The sequence below is a fragment of the Pelodiscus sinensis genome, chromosome 13 (genome assembly GCF_049634645.1).
Source record: "Pelodiscus sinensis isolate JC-2024 chromosome 13, ASM4963464v1, whole genome shotgun sequence".
Lineage (NCBI taxonomy): Eukaryota > Metazoa > Chordata > Testudines > Trionychidae > Pelodiscus > Pelodiscus sinensis.
In genome coordinates, this window is record NC_134723.1 from 36,928,726 (window position 1) to 36,953,506 (window position 24,781).

The 24,781-nt window shown below is 45.6% G+C and overlaps 1 protein-coding gene across 3 annotated transcripts in view; it reads right to left on the minus strand.

Moving 5' to 3' along the window:
* The window catches only part of MCF2 (MCF.2 cell line derived transforming sequence), a 128,692-nt gene that overhangs the window by 89,659 nt on the left and 14,252 nt on the right, over positions 1-24,781 (minus strand). For 2 of the 3 annotated variants that reach the window (XM_075941058.1, XM_075941057.1), the window contains exons 2-4: positions 12,138-12,206; positions 7,939-8,053; positions 6,728-6,818 (exon numbers count right to left, since the gene is read on the minus strand). In XM_075941058.1, the coding sequence (XP_075797173.1) occupies positions 6,728-6,818; positions 7,939-8,053; positions 12,138-12,206 (275 nt within the window). Of the gene's footprint in view, positions 1-2,831; positions 3,127-6,727; positions 6,819-7,938; positions 8,054-12,137; positions 12,207-24,781 lie in introns of those variants that run through there. The other variant, XM_075941059.1, reaches the window with a different exon arrangement.

Here is a 24,781-nt window from a genome sequence, read left to right on the forward strand (position 1 = left end):
GCAGGAGGGGGGCAGAGGACTTGAGTATGTGGAGTAGAGAGAAGGAGTTGGGGGGAGCAGAGGGTTGGGGAAGGGAGGTGTTGGTGTGCCAGAGGCAGGCTCTGGCCAGGAGACTTACCAGCCCAGTAGTATCTCAAGCAGGTAGGCAAGGAGCCTGCTCCACCCCCACACACGCTGCAGCCATGTGCTTTGTGAATAACTACAAGCCCCAGAGGGGAGGGGTGTGGTGCTTCATGGCTGCCTGTTATTCAAACAGGCAGCTCCCATTGGCCAGCTTCTGGCCAGAAACTGGCCAATGGGAACGTGCTGGGGGCAAGAGTAGCACATAAAGCCTTCCCTCTCCCCTCCAGGCTCAAGAGTTTTTAAAGAAAAACTGCCCAGCAACTATGTTTCTAATCTGTGTGTGGGTGGGGAAAGGCAAGCAGGGAGACCTGCCTAGGTCCCCTCCTCCGCAGCATTCACGGCCGGATCTGGTGACTTGGCAGGCCGGATGCAGCCTGTGGGCTGTATTTTGCCCAGGTCTGACCCAGTCTCTTACATGTGCTTATCCGGTTCAATGGTTACTTGTTATACTCTAACATCCCTAGTCAGGATAGCAAGGAGCATAGATCTCACAGAAGAATTTCTTAGCCAGGATAACTTTACTCGTAAAACACAAGACAGATACAGATCTTTGAAAACGAAGCCCTGAAATGCACCCTTCTTGTGAGTCTGAGGTTGTCAGCTTTTCAGGCTGGAAAGATTCCCTCCTGCACCTCTTCCTTACATGTGGCAGTGATCAGTCCCCTGACCTCCTTGCTTGAACAAAAGACTCCTCTTAAATAGGAACCCTGTCTCAGCCATTTGCTCAGAGAGTGAACCTATAGATCCATCAGTTATGCTCCTTCCTCCAGCCTCCTCACCTTGTACAAGCTGTTGTGTAGAAAGACCATTGTATATGGTGGTAAGCCAGTGGACAGACAATCAGAGCCAATGGCCCTAAATTTCTCTGTGATGGCTCATCCTTCAAAAAGATGTCAATCTTTCCCAGGCATGGCAATTCATTGGGATGAAGTACAATAGATTGGATGTGCAATCAACATGCCAGCATTTTCACACTTTAATACAAGAGTTCATAATCTGACAGATATATTCCAGTCTATCACATCTGGTCTATGAGCAAATTCCGGACTGATATGGTATTTTTACTGTTGTATCCTAAACTTATGTAAAAGGATCTGTTTGCTGTTAAACATGTATCACATTTCACCCCACAGGTAGCTGCATTTCCAGAATGGGAAATAGGATACCTATTGTTTAAAAAGCATTTTAAGGTTTTCTTGCATGAAAGATGATCTTACCAATGTAAGATCAAGGTCACCCCTTTCTGAAGAGCAAAAAGGTGATATGTACTTGAGGAAGAAATATACCTTTTGCAGATCTATATCTAGTATACATTACGTATGGAAAAAAACCCCTTGCTTTAAGTGTGCTCCCAGCCAAAAGGTATCATATTAACCAAAGGGGGAAAATGATACATAAAAATAAAGAAAAAACTTAAAAATCAAACTGTTTAATAATTATTCAAAGTTTACATTTCTGACAGGACTAAAACCAATTCCTAGCCCTGTACAATCATTGAACTTCTCTGTACCTTAATGGAGGTGAGCTGAACTCTAATATTAGCTAAGGCAAGAAAATGTGTCATGCTACAAAGAACAGATCAGGAACTTTCACACCCTATGTTCCAAAAAGGAAATGTCTTCTCCCAACCCAACTTCCTATCCTACCATTTATTGCACCAAAGAGAATCATAGTTGCTTGATGAAACCTGGCAAAAAAGACTCAAATACCCTTCATATTTAACTCTTCTCCCCAGCCTCTAATGTTCTCTATAATATGTTAGAAAAGAACTTAAAGTTACATGCACAATTTAAATTATCAACCAGCTGCTAATATTCTAATAGCGTTTTCCAGTTTACTAGCAAAACAATTGGTGTTTTGAAAAAAAAAATGATCTTCACGTTCTAGGGACATAAAAAGGTATGCCCATAAGGGGCAATCCAGCAAACCACTTTTAACAAGTGAAGCATCTTATTACCCTCAACATACATTGGTTTGTGATCACATTAAGACATCACAGGTCACATAGGATGGAAGAAACATGGCTATTCTCTACTTACTTCATTTTATGCTCTACAAGCATTTAACATCTTTTCTAGGAATTACATTTAAAAGTCCATTTTCCCACACAACAGATAACCCTTTCCTGGGACTTCCAGGAAGAGAGACCAGGCCAAGGGGAAAGAAAAACCCAGGAATAAGTTTGATCCTGGACACAGAGAACGGATCAATATGCAGACTCCAAAGTTAGTGACTTTCTTCTCTCCTTGGAGAGCAAAGTCAAACAACCTCAGGAGACTGCTGGAGCTTCTAGTGCTGCTGAAGCTCACCACCCTGCCCCCTGCTTGGGTAGCTTTAGTTTACTCTCTGAGCTGGCTTGCCCAGCTAACCGCACACGCTGCTCCTTGCACAGCGGCTGGTCCACCCGCAGGATGGCATGTTCTCCAGAAGGCCTTTCTCCCAGGGACGCGCAGTGCCCGGCGCACATACAGAATCGCTGGCTACCACCGCTCATTGTCACTTCCTCTCAGCGCGCAGGGCGACGCTGCAGGAGAGATTTCAGCAGCCTCCTGCTCCAGGCGACGCTGCTAAAAATACTTCGGGGAGGGAAATCACCTGACGGTGTTCCCATGCCCCTGGCGCTTTCGGGCCAGCCAGGCACGGCGCAGGGAGCTGGCCGCATGCAAGCGCAGGGCGGTGCGCTAGGACTGCAGGCAGGGAGCGCTTACCGCATTCCTCCGGAGCCTCCGCATGCCTGCGGCGGAGCTCCCCTCGGCCATCTCCGCTCCCCCCCGCAAGAGCCCGGCATGGGGGGGGGGGGGCAGGATCCGCTTCTCGGGAGGGCTGGAGAAAGCCCAAGCGACCGGCCTCCAGCCACGCTGCCCTGCACTCGGGCTCCCCGCCCCTATCGCCCCCCACGCCTCATCCCGCCGCAAAGCGGGGGGGCTCCGCCGGCGCCCGGCTGCAGATCGGCCATGCACCCGGCGCGCAGGGACGGCGATTGACTCCGGGCTGCTCCCTCCGTATTGGTGAGAAGGGCTCGGTGTGTCTAGTTAAGGTGGAATGCCGAAAATCTGCCCGGCGTCAGGCCCCGCGCGTTTAGGGGGGGGTCTTTGGGGGAAAGCAAAATCTCCGTCCTTCCCCCCCCCCCCGCTGCAAAGTGTTTCTCCAGGCGCGGGGGCTGAAACCTGTATTGGGAAATGGCAGGCGTCATTGTGCAACGGGGAAAGCGAAGCACCGCACAACGCTAAGCCCTAGGACTGCCAGGGCGGGCCTGGCTTTCTAATTGGATGGCTCAGGTGTGTACGGGCGTGGCCCATGTCTGCAAATGCAGGGGGGACCTGGCTGAGATGCCACCTTTACTGGGCCAGCTGCTTCTGTGGGGGAGACAAGCTTTGGGCCCTACACAGAGCTCTGCCTCAGGTCACTCAGCATGGGGGTGGGGGCAGATAGGGCTGGGCTAGGCCCGCCCCCATGGGCGAGACTCCAGCCCCAGAGCACGTGGAGGGCACGCACCTGCAGTCCCAGCCTTCCCTGTCCTGGAGCACGTGGAGGGCGGGCGCTTGGGGGCAGCAGCACTCCGCCCCAGTACACCTACAGTAGGCATTCTGGGGACACAGTCTGGGTGAGGCCAGGCTGACAATTTGAGAATGCACTGCCTTCCCTATTATGCCCACCGCCACTGCTACTAAACTGGAAGGCCTCTCTCTCTCACCCACAGACATTGGTCCAGTAAAAGATATGACCTCCCCCACGTCACCACTCTATACCTGGGCTGATCTGCAATTGAAGCCAGATTTTTGCACATGCACATTTAATAAAAATTAGGCCTTATTGATTTTTGAATTCAGCTCATCTGATCATTATTTACTTCATCATCTCAGAGAACAGAAAATGTCTGAATCCAAATTATGGGCAAGCCCAAATACTATGACTGATTATTTGAACAATAATTCAAGTCTCTATTCTCCCTTCTCTTCTCCCTCCCCCATTTCAACACACACCCGCACCTCCCCCCCCCCCCCAAAGGGGAGTAAAGTATTGCACAGGAATACAAGACTATAATGCTGGCGTGGGCCTTGGGGATCCCTGCTACCACAGACAACCCTGTCACAGTCACATTCATAAACTTATCAAGCGTCATTGTAAAACTAGTTAGTTTATTTGCTACTTTATGGACCTGTCAGAGGCCTCTTACAGTCTGATCCTACTAAAAAAATCAACTTAAAAAAAAAAGCAGTCCTGTGGCATGTGGGGCTGGTTATCCTCATTAGCACCAGGACTACAATTCACAGGTGATTTTTTTTCTTTTCTCTCTTCTTATACTGAGGGTCTCCCCCTTTTTCTCCCCCCACTCAAGATCATCTCATCTGAGGAAGTGGGTTTTGCCCACAAAAGTTCATGATGCTATATATATATATATATATATTTGTTAGTCTCTAAGGTGCCACAGGACTACTCATTTTTTAAAAAAAGTTGTTTTTAAAGTTACAGACTTAAAACGGCTACCACGCTGATTCTACTACAGTCTTTCTACAGGCAGGACATCCAAGTCTTAGCACTTTAGGTGCACAGATTTTTCTGTCTTTCATTCTTAGCTGCAGGGGGTGCCTCCGTATTGTTTTCACATGACACTGCTCAGATATACAGTGAGAAAACCACATCCGGCTTTAGCTGCAGAAAGAAACACTCTGAGCATATCTCATGCAATCACATGTGGAAGTACCATCTAAAACAAAATGTAAAGGGCAGACACTTTTATGAAAGCTAAATCATGATAAGCTTGTATTCGAGCTCATTCTAAAAAAATGGTTTCAGACAATTTAAATGGAAAATGCTATTCCAGGGCCAGTGCCGAATCAGAAAATGCTCCCATTGGGATCAATGCAAAATGCAGGCACTGCCTGCATGAAGACAGTAGGACTCAGTCCTGACAGACATGACTTATTTTAACTACTCAAAAATATATTTACCACCACTGCATGCCTATCAAAAAAATGTCCTTAATGCCACATTCAGCAACAGCCAGTTAATGCTTTAGATCTGACTGATGGGACATCAGCGAGCCAAACAAGATTTCTGTACCATGTGGCTAACTTATATCCTGTTCATGATAAACTCTCTTGGCCTCATTCTCCAGCAGCTGGGTGTGTGTATCCAACTCTTCCTCTGAAGTGCTTATTTGTGTTACCGAAGGAGACGAGGATGACGACCGTGACATTTTCAGAATATTTCTTTTCACCTTCCACTGTACCAAAGTCAGTGTAGATCTGGGCTTTCACAGCCAGCTCTTTCGTACAGCCTCCATTCATTAGTAAAGTGATTTTTATATATATACCAGTGTAACACTTTTAGACCGCATTTAAATTTTGCAAAAGACTCTGTACTGTTGACTAGTGTGGGGGGAGTGTTACTTGAGAGATTTGTTCAGCATCTGATGGTGCATCTGCTCTAGTTAATTAAGAGAGACATTTTATATACATCTATCTGTACCCACGTGCTTTATATGGCAACGGTTTCCTTTGTTTCTGCCGAGAAGGAGAAAAGCACAGAGAAGGAGATCTGGATCTTAGCTGGATAGTAGGTCTCTGCACACCCACAGAGAGCAGTACAAGTCATCTAGAAGAACCAGAAAGCACCCAGAACAGAATATGTCCGTCACTAGATATTCTTAGTTCAGGTTGGACCTCCCTGCTCCGGTACCCTGGGGACCTGAATGGCCCAGCCACTGCACTGCCCTGGGCTGGAGGCAGGGCTCCATTCTCAGCTGCCACCCCACACTGGCCAGTGGGGCTTCCTGACCCCGGCTGACGGTGGCTCCACATCCTGCCTGCAGAGGTTTCTCTGCCCCCTGGATGGTTCCACGCCTTCCGTCAGTGGAGCTCCACTCTTGGCTGGCAGGGCTCCGCACCCAGCCCTGCTCCAGTTGCCAGTACTGACTGCTGGCTGGACTTCTTGCTCCCAGGCCACTGGCCCTCCAGTGGCTGGGGCTGGAGCTCTTTGTTCCAGCAACATCCATGGTCCTACCAGACCAGAGAGTCCCAGACCACAGAGATTCAACCTGTAGTTGTTTCTGAGGGTAATCCATGGAGGACTAAGAAATGCATCTACTGTGAGCATTGGGTCCCAATCCCTGTACCGCTTTGGATACAATGTACAGCTACATATGTGTGCACGCACACAAAACCTTCAAAATAGTTTTTTACGTTTTTTTCTGTCTAAAAATTAAGGAAGAACTGTATTGAAGGCTATTTTGCAGTAAATAAAATGTTGCCCAGTTAAGGGTAAAATAATCACCTGCTGCTAAAAATCAGAACCTCTAGACACACAGACTATGTGGAGATATATTAGCTAAAGTTAATGCCCAGAGCAGGGAACAAAAATGCGTACACAGCTGTGAGACTAACTTGCACGAACATAGGCAAGTGATCGATCAGATGCCCAAAGAGCTAAAATACGCATACAAATTATGGACATAATCTCTGCATTTACTGTGGTGAAAAGACCATAGACATACTTTAACAGAGAGCTCATAGCTCTGGGCTACTGGTGTTTTCAAAATCTGAAAGAACGTATCTGACGACTCACTACCTTAACAAAACATTTAACAATAAAAAAGGCTCACTGCTATTCTTTGGAGAGTCATTTTGACAGACGTCCATGTATCCAATCTTCGGTCCAGGATTAGGATAAACTGTGTGTCAGATTCATGTTGACTACGGGAAAAGAAAATACCAGGTAGCTAGGTAACATTTTGAGAGCAAACCATTTAAGTCCCAGAAAAAAAACCCCAAAGTTATCATAAATACCGAAAACACAATACCTCTGTGGCACCTTTCAGAAACACTAACATTCCATTTGAATCTATTTTCTATAGTTGGTTCCAGAAAGAAACTCGGTAACCCTACCTCACTATTGTTTGTCAGCAAGCTTGACATTAGAAGCACACACAGTTGCTCCTCTTTAATTGGGAATTTTATTGTGCACTGGAGTGGGCTGTGTGTGCCGTTTGGAAAATTCCTTGCAAATCCACATTTCTCTGGAGCTGGAATTTGCAACGGAGCCTAAGAACTTCCTCAAATTCCTTTCACAATCCAACCTAAATAGATAACTGAATAGTATTCTAGTTAGGGATATGATTGGGTAACTGGTTAATCAGTTACCCGGTAAGCATCACCCAGTATCCCGCTCAGCTGGGAGTGCAGTCTGGTGGCCATAAGCTTCCACGGGACTGCAATCCTGGGGCTCTGCAGCCACTTCCTCTCTTCCCCCAAGTGCCCCCACTCCCAGACTGCACTTAGTCAATGCCAGCTCCTCTGCTGCCACCAGAACAGAGCCCTGCAGCATTCACCAGCATTGACTCCCTGGATACAGCAGATTCCCTGGTTTGAGACCAGTCAGGCCCCAAGGGTGCTGGCTCCAGGAGGTACAACCTATACTAAACCACACTGCTGTGTTCCTTTCATTATTTTACTTCTCAGCATGTATCTGTCTTTTTCCAAATTAACACACACTCCACTTACACGTGCAAATATGACCCAAATGACTTTTCGGGGCAAATCATTTCCAAGTGCTGACACCTATCGAAGGTTAAGCCAAGCGATTTCATGAATTAATATGGTCATCAGCGAGATTTATGAAACCAGCAAAACTCTTCTTTGTATTACGTAGTCACTGGTATAAGAAATACTACCGGAACATTCTGGAGCAACACCCCAAGCCTTTCGTCCTTTGCTAGCTCTATTCACAGCATTGTCCTACAACTCCCATGCCCGACACCACATCCAGTTGGCGCCTTTGCCATCACAACACCAAAGCTGGAAGGCAGCACCATACCTTGGGACCGCAGTTAAGTAAGTTAAGATTTTCCTCAGGACCTCCTCCGATGCTTCATTGAAATGGGAGTTTTCAGGAAATGTGATGATCCAACCATTATCTTTCCCTCGGCCACCTACAAGTGACAGAACACAGTGCTTCTCTGTATCGTTTGTCTAGAAGCCACGCCCAGCTGTAAAAGTCCCCCACATGCACAATTTGAAACAAAAACACACAACTGGTCCAGGAGGCACCTCATAAGTAATCCACGTTCTTCAACATTTAGGCTATGTCTACACTACAAAGTTATTTTGAAACAATAACTTCCAAATTAACTATTTCGAAATAGCACATCCACACGACAGAGAAGCCTTGAAAGTAGTCTGAGGCAGGTTCCCTTAATGTGGATGTTCTACCTCAACTTAGTGTCCCAGGAAGCACTGGGGAGTAATTACTTTGAATGAATCTGGGAAGTAGTTATTTAAAATAACAGCAGCTGAGCATCCACACTAACCCAATTTCAAAATAGGCATTATTCCTCATAGAATGAGGGGTTATTATTTCACTACAGCAAGCCCGTTATTTCAAAATTATTTCAAAATAACGGGCTTGCTGTGTGGACGCTCACCTTGTTATTTCGAAATAAGGGGAGCATAGACATGTCTTTACAGACCAACGGCAAAATCCTACCCTTTGGAGCTTTGTAGATGGGGCAGGAGAAAGTAAAGCAGGTTCTGCCCATACTAAGGCTATGTCTAGACTGCAAGCCTCTTTCGAAAGAGGCTTTTTTGAAAGATACTTTTGAAAAAGCTTCTTTCGAAAAAGAAGACTGCAGTCTCTTCTTTCGAAAAAGTGATCCACTTTTTCGAAAGAGAGCACCCAGGCAGTCTGGATGCTCTCTTTCGAAAAAGCCCTGTTTGCATTCAAGAACGCCTTTTTTCGAAAGAGCACTTTCGAAAAAAGGCGTTCTTCCTCGTGAAATGAGGAGTACCGCCATCGAAAGAAAAGCCGCGTTCTTTCGATTTAATTTTGAAAGAACGCGGCTGTAGTCTAGACACAGGTGAAGTTTTTTCGAAAAAAGGCTACTTTTTTTCGAAAAAACCCTGCAGTCTAGACACAGCCTAAAGGTCCCAGACACACCCTACAGATATTGGGCAGGCTAATTTGGGCCATGGAGGATCTGAAGAAACACTATGCAACATTTGTTGCTGCTCATCTTAGCCTCTGTTGCCTACAATTGGTATCATTCATGGGTGCCAGGGGACTTGCTGGGCCTCAATGTCATGAGCCTGCCCTTGGAAACTCCTGCCCAATGCACTGTGGGGATGGGGAAAAGAGAGAATCTTGGGATCGTTTCTCCCCCTATTTCATCACTGCACTTGTGCAACGCTGGACAGGATTTTGTCGTAAGGGCGTCTGCTCACTACAATGCCGACAGGTTGTCCCTGACCCCAGCTGGTGAGAACAAATAGTTCTGTCCTGCTATGCGGAAGCATGAGAGAGAAAATCTTGGGTGGCCCAATCCTAAAGCTCCGTGTGTGCATTGAAGAGAAAGTCATACACCTTCCATTGGGTTTGGGAACCATTCTGTGGAATTCAGCAGAGCAGGGTGTAATGGGGAGAGGTGGTGGGAGGAGGTCTGCCCTTCGGAAGGCCAGAGGCCAGCCAGCACTGTTTCACACCCCTTTGAAGGCTAGGTGCATGGGCCAGGTAGAGGGGATAATCCAAGCCAGTGGTTAGGTAAAGTGCTCAGTCAAGGTGAAGAGCTACAGTAAGCAGGCTGGTTCCTGTGGGAGACCATGAGCCAGGGTGACTCCAAGGCAGGATGGGGGAGGCCTGCCGGAAGCAGGGAGAGCCTGCATCAAAGAAAGAGTTGGATCTGTGTTCAATATTTATTCTTGGGTTTTTGCGAAAGATGGTGGGTTCCCCCCAATGAACAAAGCCCTGAGGAAAAGGGGCTGACCAGGGCATGGTGTCCTTCACTCCTGGACTAGGGAAAATGATGAGCTGCCTACACAAGGACAGAATTTACTAACTTTCTGCAGGAAGACAATATTTTCTAATCCATTCTTGGGTGCAATTTTCAAAAGGCCCTGGATCCTATTTTCAGAAGGTGACACTTGGGAGCCTATACCTCACTGAGAGCCAAGGAGAGTTGGGCTCCTAAAACACTTTGCATCTAGTTTTTACAGGCACCTGTGTGCCTAAAGATGCAGATAAGAGCCTACTTGCTTTTGAAAATCTCAGTAGGCGCCTAATTACCGTAATTACCTTAATAGTCTAGCCTTGAGGTACTTCTGAGCGTTTGTTTTCTAAGGGTATCCCTACTCAGCAATTCAACACCTGTGGCTGGAATTTGCCACCCACAACTGGGTAAGCTGGCTTGGGCTTGCAGAACATGGGCTGTGGAGCTGAAAAATTGCTGTACAGCCATTAAGGCCCAGACTGAAGCCCAAACTCTGGGATTCTCCGAGGGAGGAAAAGGGTCCCAGGTTCAAGCCTGAATCTGCAACTTTTAAGCCAGCAGCCCAAGCCGCATAAACCGGAGACAGCTAACCCAGGTCAAAATGATCTGGACAAATTGGAGAAATGGTCTGAGGTAAACAGGATGAAGTTTAATAAAGAGAAATGCGAAGTGCTCCACTTAGGAAGGAACAATCCGTTTCACACCTACAGAATGGGAAGTGACTATCTAGGAAGGAGTATGGCAGAAAGGGATCTAGGGATTATAGTGGACCACAAGTTAAATATGAGTCAACAGTGTGATGCTGTTGCAAAAAAAGCAAACATGATTCTGGGATGCATTAACAGGTGTGTTGTGAGCAAGATACGAGAAGTCATTCTTCCGCTCTACTCTGCACTGGTTAGGCCTCAGTTGGAGTATTGTGTCCAGTTCTGGGCACCACATTTCAAGAAAGATGTGGAGAAATAGGAGAGGGTCCAGAGAAGAGCAACAAGAATGATTAAAGGTCTAGAAAACATGACCTATGAAGGAAGGCTGAAAGAATTGGGTTTGTTTAGTTTGGAAAAGAGAAGATTGAGGGGGGACATGTAGCCATTTTCAGGTTTCTAAAAGGGTGTCACAGGAAGGAGGAGGGAGAAAACATGTTCATCTTGGCCTCTGAGGATAGAACAAGAAGCAATGGGCTTAAACTGCAGCAAGGGAGGTTTAGGTTGGACATTAGGAAAAAGTCCCTAACTGTCAAGGTAGTTAAACACTGGAATAAATTGCCCAGGGAGGTTGTGGAATCCCCATCTCTGGAGATATTTAAGAGCAGGTTAGATAAATGTCTATCAGGGATGGTCTAGTCAGTACTTGGTCCTGCCATGAGGGCAGAGGACTGGACTCGATGACCTCTTGAGGTCCCTTCCAGTCCTAGTATTCTATGATTCTATGATTCCAGTGTCAACAAACCCAAAAGTCACTTCTGAAAATGGGACATTAGGGATACTGCTTTCCATAGCACCTATCTTCAGGTAGGAACTTTCCTCGGGAAGCAGAACCATCCTTACCCATATGCAAAATACACAGAGGTATTTGGGGCACCACTGGATCTTAATGTTCACCCACCTGCTTCTCCCTATCCCTGTTCTGTGGCTCTGCTTCCCTGGGGGAGAATCTAGTTCACTTAAACGCGAAAAGGTCTACCAGACCTGTTAGCAGAACACTGATGCTGTGAGAGAGCCATTCCAGTGGTAATGAAACCATTTAACAGGCATTTGCCAACCCCAGGTACACACTGTCCGTTTCTGAATTTACTGTGTTAGTCGACGGAACCTTAGTTTAAATTTTGTTTTTAAAATATTTCATTCGTGTGTTGCTGAAGATTATAAAATCACATCTCTAAAAAATTGTCCTCAGATGCATCACTTAATCTTTATGTGAGCCAATTTTGGATGTCACAGCAAAGAAGTCAGGGGGAAAAGGGTTAATGCCTGTAAATGGGCCTAGAGAAATATATTCAGTTTCAAAGCAGCATACTTGTTAATGCTCTAAACGGATAAAAAGCAGAAATAATTTGTACCACAGCTTGAGAAAGAAACCTAAGACTATTTTTCAAACTGCTGCAATGTTTTATTAACAATTTTTCTTGTAGCACTGGAGATTACCTGTTGAATAATCTCCTACGTATCGTGTCCTTTTGCCAAACAGCACATAAGTTCATGCAGAGAATTGAATTACTTTGCCCAGAAAACATGGAAACATTTACTATACTCACCAGAAAGAAAAGCCAACTCTTTCCTCAAATCGTCACCGATATCTTTTGCACAAATTGGAATTGTGGTTTCTAGCAAAGACAGCAAAATGCATCCATTAGGGGAGGCTTATCACTATTCCACTAAACTAAATATTTAAAATGTCACACCTAAGTACACAGAATGGCAAGATATACACATTTCTCAATTCATCAAACAGATCAAGTGCACAATACAGCAGTAACTATCAGGTGTATCAATTATGTTCAAGATGACATGTCAGGGTTTGCTAATGCCTTTACTCGGCAGGACGTAGGAGGCTTTGGTATGTTTTGGGGTTTTCTTTTAAAATAAACTACAGTTATATTCGCCTCATCTGCAGAATCCTGATATTTCCCATCACATCAGGCTGCAGGTTTCTACTGACAGCAGCAGTGTCAGAGAACAGTGTGTTGTGAAATAAACTGGGCATTTTATAATGTCACGTTCCTTAATTCTAGAAAAGCGAATGCAACGCCCAAAGCAAATAAAACTCTGCAGTAAGCCAGGACGTTTTCATAAAACACATGAGAGAGATTAAGGTTCTGAGGCATGATGACTAGATTTCTAAAATTAAATGGGGGGAGGGGAAACTGCTGTAATTCATCTCTCATATACCATGACCCCATTGCGGTCCCTACTGCACCTCAACAGATTTTTGTGAAAGAGAAAAAAAAACCTAACAAGTGTTCATATCCATTAGACTATTATACAAATTTACATGGAGTGGTAACTTAAAAATAAAAACACTCAATTTACACTGACTGAAGGTGCTAGAGACAAATATTATTATACAAGGTATGTCCTTGGTAGTGTAAATATGATCATTTTAAACACACCTATATGTCTTTCTGTTTTTGTGGGTTTTGACAGTTAACCTTAAATCTATGTTGCTTTGATAAAACTCTGATTTCAGGGATTATTCTCTTGGCTGCTTGAACTCATAATGGCCCGACACAGTCACATTCTGCAACCTCCTTGGCGCACTGTGATCATTTCTTACTCCAATCCCTTTTCTGGCACCAAACGTCACCCACGGGTTTTTTTTAATCAGCGTGTTTCCCCAGCAGCCAGTGGCACACCTTGCTATTTTTACTCCGATTCACTGTCTTGTTTGCTTTTTATGGGCCAAGCCTGACTCCGCTGCTGTCAGTATTTCAGTGAGACCGAAATTTAGCCTATTACTGTACCTTACTTTACAGAGTGAATCAAATTCCTTTAGTTCAACTCAACCAGTCCTCGCAGCTAACCTGATGTGCATAATGAGTGTGGTACCAGCTTGCCTTTCTGCTTTGCCTTCTCTTTGTCCCATCAAGCAAGGTCAGCAGCTCTTGTTCTTCCTCTCAGAGTTCTTGTTGAGTGTGTTGTCCCATTTGACACCAGCATTCTTCAAGCTTTCCTTTGCCCTCTCAAACTACCATTTTCTAGGTCTTCCTCATGGTCTTTGTCCCTTTACCACTAGCTCTTGTACTCTCTGGCCAACATACCCACATCTTGTCGTCTTACCTAACCCAGGCATGTCAATTTTTCTGTGATGGGAACTAGCCGCATCACGTGTACTGTTTTGTTGGGTAGCTCTTGTCTTGCCCCAGGACCATGACCTTAGCATTCTCATTTTGGCACTGTGAAGTAACTGTTGTACTGTCTTCCTCATTTGAGATCATTACGACTCATACATTGCGTCTGGCCTAATTATGATCTTCTACACTTTGCTTATTCTTATTGCAAAGAATGCTGGTCAACTTGCTCTATTTACACCAAGTGTTCTTCATGCAGCTCCAAACATCCGAGCCCCATTTCCATCATGCCTTAACCCTGATTCAAGATATTTAAATTATTGCATAGACTTTAACTCAATACCAGCCTATTTTGCTGACTTCTTGTTGCCCTTTTCCTAGGACCATCCCTTTCATGAGGGATGTGAAAACGACAGCACTTACCCCATGAACCATTTAACCCAAGACCCACCACAGCTGTGGGGTCCTGCCACCAGACCAGTTGGCCCTGCCACCCCCATAGGTTCCCACCGGCCCTGGTGGCCTGTAGCCCACCCTGCTCAACAAAACCTTTCTGCAGACCACCAATCAACCACCCATGATGCCAAAATGGGTGCAAGCTGGGGGTGGGGCGTAGAATTCGGGTGGGAGGTTGAGTGCAGGAGCAGGCTGAGGGCGGGGGGTCTGGGTGGAAGGTAGGATTGGGGGTGGGAGGTTGAATGCAGGAGCAGGTTGGGGGTGGGGATTTGGCTTGGATTCCAGCCAATGGGAGCAGCGGGGAAAAACTTCCTGGTGAGCTGTTTCCTGCTCTGCCATTTCCCCAGCTGCAGGAGAAGGAAGCAACAGCATGTAGAGCTGCTTCCTCCTCTGGTGAGCTGGATCCAGCTTGCATGGCTCAGGGCTCCCTCCTTCAGCGGGGAAGCCAACCTACAAGGGGTAGGGTTCTGTGGGGCTGAAGCGCCTGCGTGGACCCCCTGCTGCGGGGGAGGGGAGCCCCTACCCCATGGCCCACCAGTAAGACTGTCATGGACCACTAGTGGTTCACAGACCACACTTTGAGAGCTACTGATGTAAATGAATGCAGCGTTTGCATGCCTATTTACATCAGCAAACACAAGTGCAGGACTGGTGTGTGCACTCATAGCTGCAGGCTATGTCTTCACTGTCAAAAAAGGTCATTTTTCCATCAAGTTAGCAACCTTGCTCTAGAATCCTAATGGAGACAAGGCACATTTATTTTTTACCTCTCTGTAGCAGGTCCGCCCTGTACCCCAAACTCTCACAATTTTTTGCCGAGAAGACATTGTTTGATAAGCTGGCCCGCCGAATCAACTATTGTGCATGAATCACACAGACATCAATTATGACAATAAAATAGAAAGCAACTAAAGATTTATAATAAATGCACCCTTTGTTTGCCTGTGTTTAGGAATCGAGGCAGGAAGAGTGGTTCATTAATAGCTCAGAGAACACTGTTTAGCAATGGGGAGTGAACCTTAGGGTGGTAACCAAAGTACTTATTAAAAAATAACTTCCCCAAATCAGTGTTTAATCAGAAGGCACTTATCGGTTTGCACTCTTACCAGGCTAGAGACAGGTTGCACAAAATAAAGCAACTTGCACCTTCCCACCTTTAAGCACAAATTTCCCTGAAAATTTTCTCACTGCAACCGCATATGTGGACAGCCAAAGCCTTCTGGTGAATTTGTGGCAAATTTGCCAAATTGTTACAGTCATAAAAATTCTGAAAAATCTAAAACATTTTTCTATGACATTCTAAATTCAATGTTTTGATTTTTTTTAAATTCCAAACAACTTCTGGTTTTGAATTTTACTTCCATGTAATCAAAAAAGTGTAAAAACTTCATAACCAAATGAAACATTTCTTTGACCCCAAACAAAAAATGTTCATGTTAGGTCTGAAACTCCTCCCCTACCCCAATTCAGCCACAAACCAAGAACTGGTTATTTGCACAGCTCTATTCCCACTGACATTTAAATAGTTCTTTTCCTCCAAGAAAAATATCTATTATCTGAGAAGTGCATGGTTCACCAGTAGCTATACTGTTAGCAGGTACCAGTCTGACCACACTTCTAGCTATGCTACAGGACAATAACTATAGGGAAAAAAAACAATTTTAAACAATATTCCCTGATAATGAAGGCCATTTAGCACTAAGGGCTTGTATTACTGTAGACTTGAGATCTCAAATAAGCACACAATCCTACTGTGCGAGGCACTGTACAAACACGCAATAATATACCATCCTCGATCCAAAGAATTTACAACCTAAAGGAACAAGTCACACAAATGGGGGCATAGGGTTGCCAGATGTCCAGTTTTGAACCGGACAGTCCAATATTTGAGCTTTCTGTTCGGGAAACAAATTGAGAAAATATAAATGAGAAAACAGAAATGTCCGGTATTTTCTAAATAAGATGTAATGTAGATTGTGATGTAATGTCAAGTGTGTCCGGTAGGGAGTTGGAGTTGTGACTTGTGCTTAGGAATCAGGGTTGGAGGTGGGGTCAGCGATAGGGGAACAGATTTTTAGAGGGGACGAGCATTTTGTAGTCCCTGTATTTTGTGTTCTCTATAAGCTGAGCACCTGGGTGGCCACCCAGGAGAGATTGAAATGCCACCCAGTGATTAGCAGAATGCCCACAATCAGCAGCTTGTGTTTTTGCTGATGGTGCACATCCACATATGGCTCAGTGCACCAAATAAAATGTATCCTGCACACTGGTGGAAAAATTAGAGGGAACACAGTTCCCAACTCCTTAAAGGAGTCTGATTTCCAGAGGTCAGGTGCTCAGCGCCTTCTGAAAATTTAAGGTGTCTCAAATTAGGTACTCAAAATCAGTTACTCTTGAAAATCTTGGCTGGGAACATTTGGACCAGGCACTTCTGGGAGTATGCTCCCTTCAGAGCTCAAAGAGCTAAGGGAAGTCAATTGATAGACCAAAAATATGCATACAAACGAGAACACCGCCCTTTTGGTAAAGGTCAAAGTGTATTAATGTAATGATTGCCTTCCCATTGTGACTGTCAGTTAGCTTCCCTCTAGCACGCAGGTCTCAGAGGGGTAGCCATGTTAGCCTATATCTGCAAAAATGGATCCCGTGGCACCTTTAAGTCAGATCTATTATTCTTTTAGGATTCCAGAGGACTCCTCGTTGCTCTAGCACTCCATTTCAATTTCCTCACCAAAATCAACTTCCTGGGCCAGTACAAGAGAAAGATGAAGGGTTGGCACCCTATTCACCCTACCTAAACCACACCAAACAGACCTCTGCTCTCAGGAGGACTGTGTCAGAGCAGGGCAGCTAGAAAACAAAATCTAAAAATAGTAACAGCTAGTAAAACCCTGTATCTTGCCGTGTCCCCCACCCTCTTTGCATACTGACCAGCAGCAGATCAGATTTCCACTTTTAAGAGCGCATCTTACATGGAACTGCAGGATGGTTTGCCTTTCATAACATTGTACTATTCATTGGTGTACTGTTACCCACCTAAATATATATATCATCACTCTGTAACCATTACTGCATTAAGAGAACAGATCTGAAAGAGACCTCTGTCTATAGATTGTTGCTGCAACATAAGGTTTCTTAGGACATGTGAAGTCAGGCTGGGGGGGAAAGGGGTGTGTATGTGTGCATGTGTTGAACCTTTACTCCTGAGAGAGAGAGAAAAAATACTATGAATCGGTAACTAAGAGAACACTGCCGAATCTATTTATGTCCTAGGTAGTTGGTTTTGTGCAACCCAGAATATACTACTGAGTTCTCTTTTGACTGTCTCCTGGGGTGGGTTTTAGGATTTGTACAAACTGAGGCTGTGAGAATGATGCCCATTCTTAGAAATCTTCTCAGGATGATCAAAGTCCATCTGTCCAGGTACTTACAGAAAACTACACAGTTAATAAGGAGCTAGGTTTTGAGCCCTGTGTTTAGATATACCAGCTTCATTCATTTCCTTTTTAAAGGGCTCGCTTTCCCTCTCCCATTGTTTTGTTTCCTTTCGGAACCTTGCATAGCCCACGCCATCTGCAAACAGCAGCTGCACCACACACCTGTCAAGCTGACACAGTAACTCATTACATTTTTATGATATTGATCAGGTGTTCTTTGGAACTACAAAGCCAGCTCTAAATGCATTTAATTTAAAAGGAGAACAGTGTTTTATTTGAAGAAGGCTGCCACACTGAGACACACTATAATCAAGAAATATTAAACCATGGAGATAACTGTTTGACCATTCTCTGATTGCACCTACTAAAGACACCTCGCTCTAAAGAGGGAATATATTTGTTTGGTGGTCAGTGGGGCCTGGGAAATTGGATCACTGCATCCTGTTACCCTTTCTCTCACTGAATCCACTTAAGCCAGCCACTTCAGCTGTGTCTACACTGGGAAGGCTTGGCAATCAAAGTGCTGTCGACATGCAAAAGTCGCCAAAAGTGAAAACCAGTCAAACCAGTTTTTCTGCCTCCCACTGTCAACATTTCATGGCCTCCTTGCTAGCACCCTGTGGATAGATGAGAGCAAAGCACTGTGGGTAAGCATCCCACAGTGCAGTGTTGCAGGAAGGCAGAGCTGATTCCTGCACTTCTTGGGATTCCCTTCTAGCTCTGTGAGCTCTCCGAGCTGAGGAATGTCAAAGCAGCCCTTCTCCTGCAGCACCAGTCTGCCTGCCTCTTCTGTTCCTAATGCAGGACAGAACAGAAGAGCTCCAGCGATTTGTTGTTTGTTCCCCAAACGGAGCAGCTCACTCAGCTGTCAGATACTTCTCAGAGTTTTGACAGGAGATGGATGCATGTCTGCGGGGCAGCAAATATCACAAAACACTGAGCAGAGCTATCAGCACCTGCATTATGGGATACTGGCAGAAGCCAGTTCTCTTGACAAACAAAAAACAACAGAGTCCATGCTGGCTCTTTGTTGACAAACAGAGGGGAAAAGACAAAAGTCTCTTACAGGGGTGGAAGTTTTTTGTCACCAAAGCTGGGTGTTTTTCCCAATTAATGTTGCATTGGAGTGTAAATGCTCTCACTGTTTTGTCGACAAAAGGCAGTTTTTGGTGTCAAAACATGCCAATGTAGACAAGGCCTTAATGAATTGTGCTATGCCTTAATTCAGCAGTTCCCAACCGCCAGTCCATGGACTGGTACCAGTCCATGAACCGCTGGCTGCTGGGCCACAGGGGCTGCTCGAGCTGAAACTGGCTGTTTGCAGAAGCTCAGCTCTAGCAGCCATGGTGGCTGATTTTGACCAATAGCGGTGCTGAGGCAGCGGCAGGAGGAGATGGAGCAGGAGGCATGGCACTTCACTCCCTCCTCCCACCCAAGTAAGATGGTGGCCCAGCTGGGGTTCCTCACTCCACCTCCACCTCTACCCATAGGGAGGCAAGACGTGCTTGGGGAGGAAGGGGGCACGCGCCACCAATGGCTGCTCCTCCTGCCCACACGGCAGTAATGACCACGCTCCCTAGAGGGGGCAGCCTGGCACTGGGGAGTGCTGGGGGTGGGGTCAAAGGGCTATTGTGTGAGAGTGTGGTTGGGTCACTGGGCAAGAGGGTGTTGGCGTGGGCTGTAGGGGTCAAAGGTTAAAGAGTCAAAGGGCACGGAGTGTAGAGTGGGGGGTCAAAGGGTTTTAGGCACTGGGGAGCAAGGGGCTGGGTTGGGGCTAGGTGGGCTGGTAAATTTTCATTTGCATATTCATTTGCATAATGAATATGCAAATAAAAAGTTACCAGTCCACCAAAAGTTTGTGACTGGGTTTGCCAGTTCACAGTATAAAAAAGGTTGGGAACCTTAATTGACTCACCTGTACACCTTCTCTGCTGCAGAAGGCTCCTGTGAAGCTACTGATATCTCTAAAGTGCTTTGAGGCCATCACATGACCAATACTATGCAAGTGCAAAATATTACTGATCAAAGGCACCTGCCACAAAAGGCTATGCATTTTGCCCAGCGTGCAAGGCAGAAGCTGGTTATTTTAAAGTATATACTCTCTGTACCATCTATGCAGCAGCCTACCATGAATTGTACATGACTGAGAAAAATCTACCCAGGATGTTAAAAATGCCCTGTGTTAAACAGGAGAACGGTTCTTTTACTTGCCTGCGGGGAACATGTGACACAAGAATACTAACCACCAGGCAGGCAGATGTTGCTACAACATGGACCCGCTGTGGGTGTGGTGCCACACTGTGTGAACAACACCACACATGCCGTGCCCTAGAGGCTCAGCACACACCAACACACCCTGCCTATATGTCATTTCAGCCTGCACCTACTTTGCCTCCATCTTCTTCCACTGATGGTCAGGTGGCTGCTTCTACCACCAGTAGAAGTGAAATTCCATCCATAAGCTGGAGAAACGAACCTGTTTTACTACCTGATCTTTCCACTGTTGGACACCTTCCTGCGTATAATCTACTCCATATGCATCTAGCACAAATAAGCGTGATGCAGGAATTCAGGTAACTGCTAGGTGGGAGGGTAGGATGAGACCCCTGCAGCACCATATAAATAAGCATATGTGGCACATGCTTAATGAAATTCCTGTTAAACAGGTGAGAGCAGGAAGTGAGCTCTGGCAATGAACACGCAGGAGAAGGGCAGAAAGCTGCTCCCATTTTCATAGGCAAATTAATTTCAAGAACAAAACTCTGTTGTTTAATAGTAGATTTATATCAATACTCCTCAGAACATGGGGCCTATCTTATTTGCAAAAAAGGTGTTGGTTCGTAACCTGAGCACATGGCAGGTAGCCAGGAACTTCTGAGCTGTCCTCCCTGGCTCCGAAACAGACTTCCTTTGTGGACACAAGTTAAATCACTTCTCTTTTCTGCCTCGGTTTCCTCACTTGTAAAATGGCAGGGTCACCAGCCACTCAGTCAGGTTGTAGTGCTGGCATGGAGCTGTAAGGAACCTGAAATCTGAGAACAGCCCTCTAGCAATCAGGCAGAGATGGAGCATGTGGGTTTGTGCACATGTAGGATGATGGACTTTCTGGAGGTTTCAATCTAAAGGTCTGTGCTTAGAACAACACGGGTATGACAACTTTACATTAGACTATCCTGGACACAAAAAAATTTCCTTAACCCATAGGACCTGTTTGCATCTGACAAAGGACATCAGAGCTCAAACAAAGCTGTGGTCTGGCAAGATCTGAGCTCCAGTATTTACCTCCCTCAGGGAAATTACCTCTGCTTCTTTATTAGGATCTCCCTTTGCCTCTGAAAGGGTATGTATTGAATCTTCATTGACATCCATTATCTATAGCATCCGTATTGTGGGGAGGCAGAAAGAACACCACAGTTCCTGCAACTGAATTTGCTTTAACAACTCCCTAAAATCCACAAACAAAGGGAACATCACCCTCCAAATCAGTACGTGAGATCTGGGGAAGTGTGATAGGGCAGACAAAGCCGTGATCCCAGAAAGAGCCATAGATAAGTCCTTCAGGAGGCTAGAAAGGTTCTAGAGGAACCAGCCAAACAGGAGCCAGGGAGGCCTAAAAAAGAAGCTGCCGGGCTAGAGGGAGTTCAGTTGCAGCCCAGACCTGGAAGGAAGAAGGTCAAGGGTGGCTGGCTGGCACAATGGACAGTGGAGAGCTGTTGTGAGACTATGATTAACTGAGGTAAAGCCCTGAGCTAGGGGCAAGAAACCCTCTCCAGGAAGAGAGGCCCTGGAGGCACAACTCGCTCCTGAGTGAGGAAATAAACTGGAGACACTGACTTGGAGACATGACAGAGGGAACCGGGATGAGCCACGGTTAGGCATGTACTCCAGAAGGGGCTTGTGATTTCACACGAGGCTGTGTGACTCAACTGGAGGGCTGAGTAGCCAAAAAGGCAATTAAAGAGGCAAATGCAGGTAGCCAAATGGGGGTGCTCGTGTGAGATGAGGGCCACCATGTTACAGGCAGAGAGAGAATTTTTCTATCAAGTTGGAAGGACAATGGTTCACGGGGGTTCTGTGACAGCAGAAGAAGAGCACGACTGACTCAGTAAGGCTGATCCCATGGGAGTGACCTATGGGATGCCAGCTAGGAACTTAGGGTGAGAAGAGCCTGGGGAGTCCCCCAATGCAGTGTTTCTCAACCAGTGATACGAGTATCCTTAGGGGTACTTGAGAGAAGTCTGGGGGGTATGTCAACACAACTGAAATTTGGAGAAAAACTGAATTTTTGTTTTAAGTTTTATAGCGCTTTATTATTTTTGTACTTTTCACACCCAAAAATTTCATCGCCCACCTGGCTATGATTAAGTTATTTAAACAAATGTGTTGCAATGGTAGAAAAAAATTGTGTGTGTCTGAAAACTGTAGGAACTGGGGGTACTTATAATTTTTTAAGGGATACTTTATAGGCATGTCTAAACTACATCCCTCTTTCGAAAGAGGATATAAATTAGACAGATCGAAATTGCAAATAAAGCCAGGATTTAAATTTCTGCACTTCATTTGCATAATGGCGGTCGTGCATTCTTTCAAAAACAGGTATTTCAAAAGTGAAACCGCTGTCTAGATGCGTTTCTTTTGGGGAAAAAAACCCTTTTTCGAAAGATCCTGTACTTCTCATTTTTTATAAAAAAAGGTTGAGAAACACTGGCCCAGTGAATCAGGTTTAGATTTTAGCTACACTGAATTCACCCAAAGTGACTGTATACTTGGTGTCAGTAGCCTGACTCTGGATTTACACCAGAGTAAGATCATTGTCTGACCATACAGCGTCAAAACTGGGCTGCTTCACTCGATGTAATGCGCACACACACTACAGTCATGGACACCTGATAAAGCAAATCCTTCTCTGACCAACAGTGAATCGGAGTAGTACATAGCTTTGGCACCCAAGTGTGCAAAATACGCATACAGTTGGGGGCCTGTTTGCGTGCATAATTGTTGAGGTAGCACATTGCTGCCAATTAGTATAATGAGCCATTTGCAACAGCAGTTACCAGGACTACATGTCCACGTGCAGTAAATGCATACACATGTCAGGCACCAAACAAGATACAGTTCCTTGCCTAAATCCCAATCCTGCAAAAACATACACACTTGCTTAACTTTCCACACACAGATTACCCCACTGAAGTCTCTGGGAGCTATACAGCTGAAGAAATCTGCACAGGATTGGGGTCCTAATGAATTAAGGGAATGCCCTACTTATCCCTTTATTTTGTTTAAGAAACAATCTAAGAATAATTGTTGCTATGTAACTCAGAAGTGACCAGAAATTCAATGGCTTTTATTTTATAAGTACTGCAGCTATTCCCTTTATCAGGCAACAGTGGCACAAAAGAGATGGTAAAATATTGATGACACAGTGTCAGTTGCGCTGAATGCTGCGAACACTGCCTGCCTGACAGCAGATCTCACCATCCCTGGCTCTACCTACATTTACAGTTCACATGCTACAGGCCACACAACATCTGTGACTCTTACAAGTAACATTTAAAAGGCTCTCAGACTCAAGACTGTATATTTTTAATTACAGCAAGGTAAAAGCAGATTTTCATTAGTAGGTAAAGATGAGCAATTAGATAAAGTACAAGTCTTGAGTCTGAAAACCATTAGAAAAAAAATGACTTTTGATAATGAAGATATCAATGCTGGGAAAGCCAACAAGCATCATCGGCTGGGTCGATCAAAATTACTACTGCAAACTACCATCTTTCAATACTAATTCAAGAGGAAGTTCAGCAAAACTGAGGAAGGACCGGCATGCTTACAAAAGAAAATGGCCTTACAATCATTGCTCCCTCTATGTTTTTCCATCTGTGTGTGGAATAAATTTTGTTATGTGCACCAAGGCATGTGCAGATGTGCACCCCCAACAGAAACATGTTGCCAGTTGTGGATGCTGTGCTAATCAGCTGGGCGGCACCTGACTCTCTACTTGGTGACTGCCCAAAAGCTCAGCTTATAGGAAACACTGCTTACAGTCTATTCTGCAATGACATAATGTGCATGAAAAATTAACGCTATCCCCAGAAAACACACCCTGCACCCTCCAAATTAGCATAGGCAATCTTTTCGAAAGGAGCTTTTGCTCACTGTTCCACACCCACCACCTGGCTCTAATTAAATCCAGGCTTCCAGGGCTGCACACATGTAGCTGCTGAGAAAATCGGGTTTTCAAATGCTGCTCATGAGGCTCCCATTGGCTTAATCGGTGATGCCATCACTGTGCATATACATTGGCCCCCACCCAGCAGCCCTTCATTCAGTATCAGCATTGATGGCCTGGTGGGGCAGAGCTTTTGCTTCACTGAGTGGGGAGCCTAGCCTACCTCTCTGCTGCTGACCAACCCCCGCCTGGAGCCGTTATTACCCACACAGACCAGCTGAGAGAGAGTCACCCCTCAAGCAGTTGCCCTATTCCCCACCACCCCATGCTCACCTCCAGCAATTAGGCGAGATCTCCTCTCAAGACAAGGAGCCCCAGTCTATGACTAACCCAACCAAAGAGGACCTGCTCAGCACCCAACCAACCACCTCCCTCCAGAAGAGCACAAGGGGACCTGTGTTTCCTCACCGCTGACAGAAGAAGCCCCAGACAACCTGCCTGCTACTGCTACCACAGACCTGCCACTGGATGGGGAACATCACAATGGAACATCAGAGTAGCAAGGTGGATTTATGCCTGCAGGGCCAACAAAGGGACGTACATCGGGAGGGCTCTGGAATGCCCTCTGCTGGCCAAAGTAGCACCAGTATAACCAGCCACTTTGCTAATGAGAACAATGGCAACAGCATTTTGCCTAGCACCTGCGCAGGGGCAATGTTTGGGAAGAACTCCTTTCTGCTCCTTTCTCCACCCCAAATACATCTGCACAAGACAACTGAATACTGCACCCATTGCCTAAAAATACAGTGGATCCAGCTTGCTGTTCAGTCTACCCTCATGCCCTGATGTCTAGGTCACCGAGACATCTGGGGAACAGGCAGGAAATTATGTTCACACAGATAGGGAGCCATGCTGTCGTTTCACATACAAGGGCACTAATCTGTGTCTTTAGGATAGAGTGACTGAAGCGAGTGGTAACATATAATAATACTTTGCACTCTGATAACCTTTCATCCATGGATAGCAAGGTATTTATGAATAGACCTCCACAA